Source organism: Armigeres subalbatus, chromosome 1, assembly GCF_024139115.2.
Source record: "Armigeres subalbatus isolate Guangzhou_Male chromosome 1, GZ_Asu_2, whole genome shotgun sequence".
Taxonomy (NCBI): domain Eukaryota; kingdom Metazoa; phylum Arthropoda; class Insecta; order Diptera; family Culicidae; genus Armigeres; species Armigeres subalbatus.
In genome coordinates, this window is record NC_085139.1 from 229,742,404 (window position 1) to 229,754,980 (window position 12,577).

A 12,577-nucleotide genomic window follows, 5' to 3' on the forward strand; every position below is an offset into this window, starting at 1 on the left:
TAAAAAAAAGCTAGGAGCATTGCTCATTTTGTTTCTTCAAATAATAAAATTAGGCGAAACCGGCTTAACCTTTCAAATCGAATCACTTAGTGTGAATTTTCCGCTGCGTATGCTAATTTATCACCAACTTCCACCGAGACAGTTGCCTCCAATTTCGTATTCAAGATCACCAAAACCTCGACCTTCACCTATCGAATTTTGGTGTTTATCTGCTAATGGAGATTCCGTCTGCGTGTCAACAAGATCCACGCCTAATCGCTTGGCTCGGCACGACCACCATGCACCGGAACAGTCAGCCCAGGAAAACCAGAAGTCTCCGCTAAAAACGTTTGATACATTCAAATCTCCGCTGGCGTAGTCTCATCGAAGCAATGGAAACGAAAAAAAAAACCCGCCTGTTTGAGTGGCAAGTCCGAATGGATGTGATGCAACATTTTACTCTCCCTTGCGTTTTACTGCTTCGGCTGTTTTTCCGTCTTTTGTTTTGATTGAAGAGCTGAGCGTTGAATGCCGGCCCAGATGACCAAGGCCGCCATTACTGAAAGGTGGATCACATTTGACATTGAAGGAAGGCTTCTGCAAATTGGCTGGCAGTCGCTGATGATTTGCCGGTGGAGATCTCTCTCAAATGATAGATCGGGGCCGGGTTATTGACATTGAGTGACGATCGCTCGTCGTACCATTGCCGGTGGATGATTACCCACCGGTCGATGCTGTGCGGAGATCAAAACAAAACCAACGATAATTGAGTATGTTTATTAGATTTATTGGCACTGCTAGAAATTGCTAGTCGCGGTCACACAGCTGGCTTCGCGCTTAGTCGGTACTTAATTAGGCGATGGGCCCATCGAGAGAACTAACGTTGATTGTTTGCGTTAGTTCCATCGATTGTCGCAATAAGACCCATCGTGAACTGCAGTTGATTTGTTTTCTTATTGGCTTATGTACATTCACACATAATCATTTTCTCAAACCTTACAAACTAGAGGTACCCAGTACATGTTTGTTGAAAAAAAAACACAGTAGTCAATACTATCACAGAGAGATCCCCTTAAATAAGAAATTGGAACATTGCATTCAGGTAGTTTTGCGTTGCCAGCGATCATGGCTTGACCGTGGTGGCATTTTTCCGAGGTTTGATCGCGTTGTTCAGCTCCTGTTTGTAGAAAGCTACGTTGTATTTGGTTTGCTGAAAATGAAAACCGCAATGAATTAGTCAAAACAATCATAAAAAACAATGGTATAAATTTGCGTGGGCATTACATTCCATGCTTCATTCCATTCCAGTCGGAACAATTTTTGCAGTCCTCGGTAGTTACGATTCAGGATGCGACCCAATTCGGCTCGGGAGATTCGATACTTTTCCGTTGTACTAGTTGCTGGGTCAGGGGTCGTCGTTGGCAGAAGGGGCTACAATGATTGTGAATACTTTATTTTTCATATCAACACATTTCTTTTCATTTTGAGTATTCATAAATCTAACATTGATTCGAAGATTTATGAAAAACTCTCGGTTTTGATTGCGAAACGCTATTTCTAAGATCCTAATGTCTAAGTTACGTTACATTTGGCGTCGTGGTGGTGAAGGTATCGGAGAACTCGTTCCGCGCAACATCGTAGACCCCCTGCAGCGTCCAGGTGGTGTCGTTGTACTGCTGGTAGATCAGTTTGCCGATTTCGGCAATCTTCTGGAAGAAGCCAAGTGCACGGGTGTGTCGGATAAGCTGAGCCGTTTTCAAAGTAATAGAGCACACCAGCAAAAGCACACACAAGATATAGACCAGAGGGAGAATAAGAAGTGAAAAATGGAAAAGTAATGCAAGACAAAACACACTGTTAGTAGGTCAGACCCGCAAGTGTCTGTAGGTAGGGTAAATTTAGTATTGATTTAGTAATTTCCAGCCCAATATCTAATTCACTCAAAATAGAAAAGAAAAACCCATTAAAACGCATTAGTACTTACCGATTTCTGAGAAGACTTGGCCTTCGGTGCTGACCTTATGTTGGCTTGAGTACAGCTGGCTGCCAACAGGAATATCACTAAGGCTAGCTTCCACGGGGACATCGACAGGACGGACATTGCTACTACAGGGAAAGGATGAAATGGCTGCCGAATAAATTTGAAGAGACTTTAAGAATTATCTATAAATTTATATTTGCTCGAGTGGGTCGTTTACCATTCACCGTAAATGTTTTTCAAACAAGCTTTTGATAGTAAAATAAAAAGTAATGATATCAAATATTCAATCCATTTTCAATTCAGTACAACACGGAGCTTAATTTCTATTTCAAGAGGATCAAATTAGTTATATTCCATCATATAACCAACGTAGATTTGGTCGTATTCAATGTATAAATAATGTGAAAATCAGAATATGCAAAAACCATGCACTATGCCCACTGCACGCCGAATCATCTTTTGTAGTTGCGCTAGCTCATGCAAAATGTTTTAACGGGTCTTATTCCCATGCAAATGCTGATCTAAATTCTTGCACATTGTTGAACACCCCAGATGCTTATCAGGTGGTAACCTTGGGTAGATGGGAATATGCAAGGAGTGATTAGGCCAAGGCAGCCCTTCCTCAGATTTTATCTAGGGACATGGACATGACAGGACCCTTAAAAAGTAGACGTTATCCATGCGAAAATATAATTTGGAGCGTCTCCATTCGACGAGTGCTTATTCTGCCACCAACGGCAACTTTCGGCCGTCTTCAAACGGTTATAATTTGCCCTTTAAAGTAAATTTGTCTCGACCCAACCTGATAGTCCTGAATAGGACCGAATTGTGTTTTAGTAGGGAAAGCACCTGTCATGCGAACTGGGGTCGTGGGATCAAACCCCACCGAAGGGGCGGTTACCCTCCAATACCTTTTCCGAACTAAATCTATCACTTGTTGTACATATGCATAATCAAGTTTCAGACATAGTAATGTTTTAACACGCCAATCACTAAATCAAGCACCGAATGGTATGAATCTTGAAGAAAATCAGACTTGAGAGCTGCTTCCAGTGTTGAAGGCCACCGATGCGAAAATTTGCCGAGTTCCACTTGATTGCTGCGGGCTACGAAATGGTGAGTTGACGCCTAACATAGACAATTGAACGCCAGAGGGTGCGTCCTGTGGGGTCTGCCTAGGATGTGGTGGGGTTTGACAGTGGGCTCTGTTGAACTTCTATAAAAAGCTGCACGTGTCATCAGGCAGGCCCTTTCAAAGCGACCGTGTGCCGCTCAAAGCGCACTAGCCTAGTCTTGGTGTTGGATGGGACTTTAAACAAATTTGATCCGACTGAAGATCGGATCCGACGAACCATGAACGCATTATGGGACGCAATGGTCTCGGAGAAATGAGCGAAAACAGAGAGCAGTTCGCAGAATTTTGTGGTAATAACGACATGGTGATCGGGGGATCGCTCTTCCCTCATCGACCGGTTCACAAGGTCACGTGGGTCTCCCGTGACGGCTTTACAGAAAATCAAAACGACCACATCTGCATCAGCCGAAAATGGAGACGGAGCCTTCTTGATTTACGGAATAAACGTAGTGCCGATATCGCGTCTGATCATCACCTCCTCATCGGCGAAAGAGCGGAGAGAGTCGGTACACCACACGCCGACTGGAAGATGCCACGGTGAAACGGTCCTTCGTTGAAGGAAGGTGGCAGCGTGGAAGACCTATGGACCGCCGTCAAGAATGTCATCGCCATCAGCGAGAACAATCTGGGCGAACTGCGCACCCAAAGAAAACAATGGATCACCGATGAGACCTGGAGGAAGATAGAGGTGCGAAGAGAAGCCAAAGCCGCGATAGAGCGATAAAAAACCAGAGGAGCAAAAGTCTCACAGCCTGTCAACGATACTCAGCTCTTGAGAAGTAAGTAAAACGCTCATGTTGACGGGACAAGCGAGCGTGGGCTGTCGTAGGAGAGAGAGCCGCCGTAACCGGGGACATTCACCTCCTCTACGATATCTCACGACGCTTAAGCGGGGCGAAGATGAATGCAACGATGCCTGTGAAAGACGCGAATGATTAGTTATTGACCGACCCAACTGACCAGCTGAAACGCTGGTTCGAGCACTTCGAACAACTTTTTCAAGTGCCAGCCCGGCCACCACCTTGACCTGCCTAGGATCCGACGTATAACACGCGTCAATACTGAAGCTCCATCACTGCTAGAGATTCAAACAGCCATCCAAAGCATGAAATCGAATATAGCTCCAGGGGTCGTTCGCATATCTGACCCCGTCCGCTCAACTACTGCATCGTTTATTTCGTAATATCTGGGACACCGCAACTTTCCCAGTCGACTGGATGCAAGGTATCTTAGTGAAGGTACCCAAAAAGAAATTCTGAGAAATTCTTCTAAATTTCTCCTGGACATTTTGATGACAGTTTTTTCTCGGGAAACAATCAAACATCCCTTCTAAAGGAATTTTGAAAAATGACAATATAAGAATTCCAAGCAAATTTTAAATGTTTCCTCTAACATTTCTGAATGAGAAAATTTCTAGAGATTCTGAGTGGTGAATTAGGCAGAACTATAGGCTAAGTTTTCGAGAATAAATTAATTAAATTGAAGATGGGAGTTCAGGAGGAATACACAAAATGGCTCGATATGATTTCCAATGTTTTATTCCTTTGTTACTCTCTACATGGTTATAGCTGTTTCGCAAGTAAGTATTCAAAAAGCACTTTTATATGATTCTCAATTTAGTTACCGTTTTTCAATTTGGGAGTTTCCAGATTTGAAAATAAAAAAAAAATCCAAACTGAGGAGAATTTCGTGAAGAAATGTAAGCAAAGTTCAGCGAAATTTTCTGAAAAAAAAATCAGGATTGTGCAAATGCAGAAGAATTTCTTGGGAAATTCTGGAAATCCTAAATTAGCGTCTAGATTGCTTGTGAAGCTCGTTAAACGATTACAAGAGCTGTTTTATTCACAGGACGCCGGGATAGTTTAGCAGACATTCGCGAGAAATTAAAGAAACATTTTTTGGAGAATTCCAGAAGAATTTTTCATGAACACTTAGAAGTGTTTCCCGAGGAAACAGATCAATGCCCTTGAGAGCCCTGGAGAAATTCTCTGGGAAAATCCGAATTATTATCAATTTCCGCTTGTGATTATTTGCAATTTCAAGAAAAAGTTTCCTGAAACAAAAATCATGTCTAATTGATCTGGAAAATGGTCGTTCCGCAGGCCCGGGATTGTGGCTGATGTGGCCGGATTGGATCCAAATGGCCCAGGGACCTTCAGAATATTATTTCCAACATTTCCGTCATTGACGTCTGTTTTAAAGGGCTTTGAAAAATTATAAACTGCAGTCCGAATCCGAAGACCTGGGTTGTGGCCGATGTGATCGGGTTGAACCTAAGTGGCCCAAGAACCCTTAGAATATTATTTCCTGTAAAACCAAGATGTTTGAGGTGTGATATGATCTGTTTTGACTTAATTTAGGAAATGGCCATTCCGTGAGTCCTGTAGATTGTGCCACTTTTGTACCGGATGTAGTCCAGGTACCCTGAACATATCTTTCTCATCATTGCATTGTGAAATCATGAAGTTTGAGATGTTACACGACGTGATTTGACTCAATTTAGAAAAAGTCCAATCTGTCCTCTGGATTGTGGCCGATGTGACCAGATTGAACCCAAGTGGCCCAAGTACCCCTTAAAATATTATTCTTATCATTGCTTTGTGAAATCATGAAGTTTGAGGTGTTGCACGATCTTTTTTGAAAGAATTAAGGAAACGGCCATTCTAGAGGTCCCTCGGATTGTGGCCGAAATGAGCCCGAGTGGCACAAGAACCCTGAAAATATCATTTCTTAGTGAAATCATGAAGTTTGAGGACCTGTTTTGGTTCAATTTAGTAAATTGCCATTGCGGACGTTTCCCGGATTATAGCCGGATTGAACTCGAGTAGCTTAGGAACTTTGAAAATATCATTCCCATCATTGCTTTGTGAAATCATGAAGTCACCTACACGAATGGCCCCTGCAGTCGGGGACAACTTTCCCATCACGGGACCAGAGTAGATCAATGAAAGTAGATACTAAAATATGGAGCACACAATGCATTGCAAAATGCAAGCACACTATTTTATGATTCATTGTGTTCCAGAAAATGCTGATCCTGAGAAGAACCAATTTTCCTTCCCCAATGCGTTTTTCCAATAACTAACTGTATCCCAACACTTGTCGGAACCTTGCGTTGAAATTTTACTTCGTGTTTACTTGCGATGCATGTACGTGATTGGTTGGTTTTCCGATTTTTGAACTTTTTATCAATTATCGATAATAAATAGCTAAGAATCAGTATTTTCAGATAAATACAAGGAAGTGTTGACTCATCCTTGATCTGATGGTACTCATATATAAATAAAACTCAATTTCATTCCGTTCTGGTCATTCAAAGTAGTTAGTTCGTTTTGAAGTAATTCCCTGTCTTTTTTTTAAAAAGCCCTTCTGGCAATACGAATCCTTTACTGGCGCAGTCGGTAGGATCCGTGAGTGTTGAAAGTTTGTGATTTCGGGAAACCGATTGCGACGGATTATCGCAGTTTAGTGAATTGCAAGTGACACTCCTGGCGGATCGAACATCAACCACCTCTCCCTGGCTTGGACAGACGGAATCCCCGAAGGATTATCGGGCAACCGGCGAAATAACATCGCTCTTAGAAACCGTAAGTAATAAATCAATTCTAAAAAATCTAAGTGTTTAATTTGAAGAGTACAGGTGAAAAGTGAAAATCTAATCACATTGTAGACTAACGTTTAATAAATCAAGTGTTTAATTTAAAGAGGAAATCAAGTGTCGTGAAACATCTTCATTTCAAATCGAATTATATTGCAAATCGTAAAATAATAAATCAAGTAGGACGTGTCGTAAATCATCGCTATTAGTAGTGTAGTGCATGCTCACGAGAGCTATGTCTGAAGATTTAAATGCTAAAGTCGAGGAACTGCGACAGCTCCTAGCACAGCAGAAATCTCAATTAGAAAAATTGCAGAATGCAAACCCAAGGGGAAGTCAATCTGCAGCACCTACTCACAGAATTTTTGATCCATCAATAATTCCCGACGTTATTAAAATGATCCCGGGATATGATGGGACGTTAAAACTCTGCCTAGCTGGATTTCATCGGTAGAGCAGAAGATTGGTTGTGCTGAGAAATTTGTTCCAGCAGCCGATTTAAATGACGCTCGATCGACTTGGGTATCGATCATTAGAGATAAAATCTCCGGCAAGGCTAATGATGCCTTGATTAGCAACAATACTCCCTGCGTATGGGACGAGATTAAAAAATGTTTGAAAGATAGATTCGGAGATAAACGCGATCTTTCGACTATTTTAAGTAAGATTCCTTATTTACAACAAAGGAATCTTAGTATTGAAGATTTTTACTACCAGTGCGATGCCATACTATCGAACCTTCGGGCTAAGGTCACACTGGATAACAATTTAACAGCATGCGCGGGTAACATCATTGACACCTATGAAATGATGTTAACCAATGCATTTATAGATGGGCTTTATGATCCGATATCAGCTCTTACTAGAACGAGTAATCCGAGCAACCTCTTTTCGGCTTATCAACACGCACTAAATCAAGATAACGCTGCGAAACGGCAAAAGGAGCGAGTAAAATTACAATCTAGATCGAATCCCGAACCTCAAAGAATTCAAAAACCTTTATCAGCTCCACCTTATAACGCAAATTGGAACCATAACTTCAGGCAACCACCTCAAAACCCAAACTTTTTCAGGAATTTTAACCAACCACCACGGAACTATAATGAGAATTTTAGGCCATTTACGTACCAACCCAGAATGTTCACTCCCTACAACAACAACTCTGCCAACAGGAACAATCCAACACAACCCAATGCTCCACTTGCCATAAAACAGGAAAATATTTCCCAAAACAACTTTAAGCGGACCTTCCCTTCTACCACTCAAGTAAATTTCCAGGATCAGAGTGAAGAGGTAAATGACGAAGCGTACGGGTATATTACGCCACCTGAAACACAAGCACCGGATAACTACTCTGAAGAAAGTTACGATTACCAACCTCAATATACTCTCCCAGAAAATACTCCTTCCACAAAGGACGATTCGAATTTTCAGTCAGAGTCGAATCAGAATTACGACGAATAACGTCCGACAAATTGTTATTCGAAAATAGATTTAATTTTCTTCCCTATGTCGTTGCTAACACAAATGTAGGACCCTTGAGACTTCTTATTGACACCGGAGCCAATAAGAATTATATAGATCCCGCAAGAATACCACCAGAAACTGTTAAACCTTGCAGAGTCAGCAGTGTGAACAACATCAAAGGAAAATTTAATATCGACAGAAGCACTGATTTGATCATATTTAGAGATAAAGCCCCCATAACTTTCAACCTCTTTAAGTTTCATCAATTTTTCGATGAACTTATAGGTTACGAGACCCTTAGCATTTTACAAGCAGAAATCATCACTACCTCAAATACTTTGAAATTCCCACAGTACTCCATTCAAATGTCTCGGAAGCATCCCGATTCCTACTCTATCACCCTCAATGCATTCGAAGAAACCCCCAAAAACCTTAATACTAAACTGGAAAATGGCGACTTCTACATCGAACACCCAGTTCCGCTAACACATGATATAATGATCATTCCTGGTATCTACACCACGAAAGATCACAAAGCCAACGTCCTCTTGAAAAATTGTTGTAATTTTCCTGTAAGTCTTCACCCGAATACAATTATACCCTCAGAGATAAATAACTTCGAAGAGTTATCACAACAGAAAATGGATAGCTCAGACTCTAAAAACCAATCAATTTTTGATTCTTGCACGATTGATCCAAGGCTAAGGAACCAACTTCAATTGGATCATCTGAACTCGGAAGAGACAAATAAACTTTCCAAGCTCATTTCGAAATACCCACATCTTTTCTACGTCGAAGGCGATAATCTAACTTTCACCAATGTCGTAAAACACAGAATAGCAACGAGTGATGATATCCCCACTCATGCTAAAAGTTATCGGTATCCATATTGCCATAAGCAAGAGGTAGAAAACCAGATAACGAAAATGTTATCCCAAGGTATCATTAGGCGTAGCACATCTTCATGGTGTTCACCCATCTGGATAGTCCCTAAAAAGGTCGATGCCTCCGGTAACCAGAAATGGCGTTTAGTAGTGGACTATCGTAAATTGAATGAAAAAACAATTGGCGATAAATATCCACTTCCTAACATAACCGAGATTCTCGATAAACTCGGAAGATGCCAATATTTTTCCACACTGGACCTTGCCTCTGGGTTCCACCAGAATCCAGATAGAGGTTCACCCGAATGATGTCCCTAAAACAGCATTCTCAGTTGACCACGGGCTATATGAATATGTCCGTATGCCTTTCGGTTTAAAAAACGCCCCCGCAACCTTTCAACGCGTTATGGACAACGTGTTGAGAGCGCTTATTGGCAAATGCTGTTTAGTATACATGGACGATATAATCGCCTTTTCAACCTCTTTACAGGATCATATAGAACATCTGGAAAAGATCCTCAAAGCTCTAAAGAAAGTTATTCTAAAGATTCAACTCGACAAGAGTGAATTTTTACGTAAGGAAGTTTCCTTTCTCGGACACATTGTTACCGATCAAGGAGTAAAACCCAACCCCAATAAAATAGAGGCTATTAAAAAATGGCCATTACCTAAAACTCAAAAGGAATTGAAAGGATTCCTAGGAATTTTAGGCTACTACAGAAGGTTCATTCGTGATTTTGCCAAGATCACAAAACCTTTGACTGCCCAATTGCGTAAAGACCAACATATAGAACATACTCCCTTGTTCAAAAAAACATTTGAATTTTGTAAGACACTTCTGACGCAAAGTGATATCTTACAATACCCTGATCTCGAAAGACCTTTTATCCTGACCACAGACGCTAGCAACTTTGCTATCGGCGCGGTCCTTTCCCAAGGAGTAATTGGCAAGGACAGACCAGTGGCATATGCATCGAGAACTTTGACAAAAAGCGAAGAGAATTACTCCGCTATTGAAAAGGGACTCCTTGCAATAGTATGGGCTACAAGATACTTTCGTCTATACCTTTATGGACAAAAAATTATGCTTATACTGACCACCAACCTCTTACGTATGCACTTAATCTCAAAACACCAAATACTAGATTAGTGAAATGGAGGTTACAGTTAGCCGCATACGATTTTGACATAAAATATCGGCCTGGAAAACAGAATGTCGTAGCTGACGCTCTCTCCAGAATTCCCGCCGAAATAAGCTTAAACGAAGAGGACTCTGATTCCAGTTCAGTTCATTCTGCGGATACAGACTCCTCGGAATTCATTAAATGCACCGAAAAATCGTTGAATGTGTTCCATAATCAAATTATTTTGAGAATTGGAAACGATTCAGAAACTTATGAAGAAATCTTTCCCAAGATACACCGACGGACAATTACTAAAATTAATTTCGGAATGGCAACGTTAATTCGAATATTCAGAGACTGTATGAATCCTAGTAAGGTTAACTGCATTCTTTGTCCAGAAAACATTATACAATCGCTACAAGTAGCATATAAAAACTACTTTAGCCGATGTAAAACATTCAAGGTTCTAATAACTCCAAAGGTGGTAACCGATTTACGAACAACCGAAGAGCAGAACACGATTATAGCCGATACGCATGAAACCGCGCATCGCGGAATTCTCGGAAACAAAACCGCTATCTCCAGACGGTTCTATTTTCCAAATCTCTAACAAAAGGTGAGAAAGTACGTAATTCTATGTAAGATTTGTAATAAACAAAAATATGAACGCCATCCCTATAAAATTCAGCTATCCGAAACCCCCATTCCAAAACAGCCTCTCGATATTATACATGTGGACATTTATAAAGTTCAACCAAACCTGTCTCTAACTATAGTGGATAAATTATCAAGATTCGGCACCATGCTTTCAATTGAATCACGATGCATTGCAGATGTTAGAAAAGCGTTATTAAAATATTTCTCAATGTACGGTACACCGAAATTGATTGTGTCAGATAACGAACCTGCACTTAAATCAATTGAGGTAAGAGGACTGTTGCTCGATCTTAATGTACAACAGTATTTTACACCTTCAAATTGCAGCCAAGTTAACGGAATTGTAGAGCGCTTCCACTCTACAATAAGTGAAATTTTTAGAACCAATAGCCATAAATATGAAGAACTATCCAACAAGGAAAAAATCTTCATCGCTTGTTCATTATATAACAACACTATTCATTCTTCCACGAAACTCAAGCCCCGCGAAATATTTTACGGAATAAAGGATGGAGTTGAAAGACCTCTGAACATTGACGCTATTGTGGAATACAGAGATAAAATTTACGATGAAACTGTTCTAGCACTTACGAAAAATCAGAAAACCCAACTTAGCTACCACAATGCAAATAAAGAACCACCCCCGATTTTAGAACCCGGCTCAAGAGTTCTTGAAAAGTTACCAGGCGTAAAATCAAAAACAAGGAGACAATACAGATCAGCTATAGTTGCAACTGATCGGAAACAAACATACGTAGACTCGAAACGACGGAAATTACACAAATCTAAATTACGCCGCATTAGAAAGTGAACAACCGGTCCCCCTTCTGATAAATTCACATAGCATGTAAAATCGAAAAACATACTAATTCTTTTTCATTTTTAGGCAAAGCCTATGCTTTGGATACCCTTAAAAGGAACACAAGGAATGAATCGTTGGAACCTCAACGTCATAACAATCATCATCCTGAACGAAAATCCCATATCCCCTCGAATCATCCAAATCACTAACCTGGCCCTCAATCCCGGACTACTTACCCTTCAAGACGGTTATAGTTTTCTGAAAAAGGGCGATCATCAACTTTTCCATTTTGATAAGAAAATTATTTTGAGCTTTTTAGTGGAATGTTTTCACCTGTCATAAGACTGTCACTTAACCGGTGGAATTCAATGGGATTGTATAAACTCGTCTTATGACAGGTGAACTTTTCCATGTTATTGACTTAAAACGGTACGGACCCATCTTCAGAAACCTAGAAATCAATATAATTGGTGTGAACTCTCTTGGAAACCACACAGAAATAACTGATCTTCTTAGCTCAAAGTTGAGCAATACTCTGGAACTGTTTAATGAACTCCAGCCAAAGTCTCGTAACAAACGAGGATTGTTCAACTTTGTAGGATCAGGAATCAAAATTATTACTGGAAATTTGGACAATAATGATCTCATAAAGATCTCAAAAAATATGGACGAATTGTCTTCTAAATCAAACAATTTAATCACGGAAAATAATGAGCAAAGACGTATAAACTCACAATTTCAAGATAGAATCAATAGGATTATCAGAAAGCTAGAAGTTCAACAAAATCAAATTACTAAAAATTTAATCGCAGTCAGGAATAAAAGAGTAGCAACGGATTTCACAATATTTAAGGAAGTGTTCAAAATCAATGTAAATCTAGACTTCTCGATATTTCGATATTTTCGAAGCCATCAAACTTTCTAAACTTCAGGTTCTCTCGAAAAACATA

At 40.4% G+C, this 12,577-nt stretch overlaps 1 protein-coding gene across 9 annotated transcripts in view; it reads right to left on the reverse strand.

The window, feature by feature from the left end:
* Window positions 1-745: 745 nt before the first annotated feature.
* LOC134205849 (uncharacterized) overlaps window positions 746-12,577 on the reverse strand; it is a 116,990-nt gene continuing 105,158 nt past the window's right edge. For 6 of the 9 annotated variants that reach the window (XM_062681479.1, XM_062681475.1, XM_062681476.1 and 3 more), the window contains exons 2-5: window positions 1,964-2,107; window positions 1,566-1,724; window positions 1,264-1,410; window positions 746-1,189 (exon numbers count right to left, since the gene is read on the reverse strand). In XM_062681479.1, the coding sequence (XP_062537463.1) occupies window positions 1,103-1,189; window positions 1,264-1,410; window positions 1,566-1,724; window positions 1,964-2,080 (510 nt within the window). In that variant the 5' untranslated portion in view covers window positions 2,081-2,107 and the 3' untranslated portion in view covers window positions 746-1,102. The remainder of the gene's footprint in view (window positions 1,190-1,263; window positions 1,411-1,565; window positions 1,725-1,963; window positions 2,108-12,577) is intronic. The other 3 variants (XM_062681483.1, XM_062681482.1, XM_062681477.1) reach the window with 2 other exon arrangements.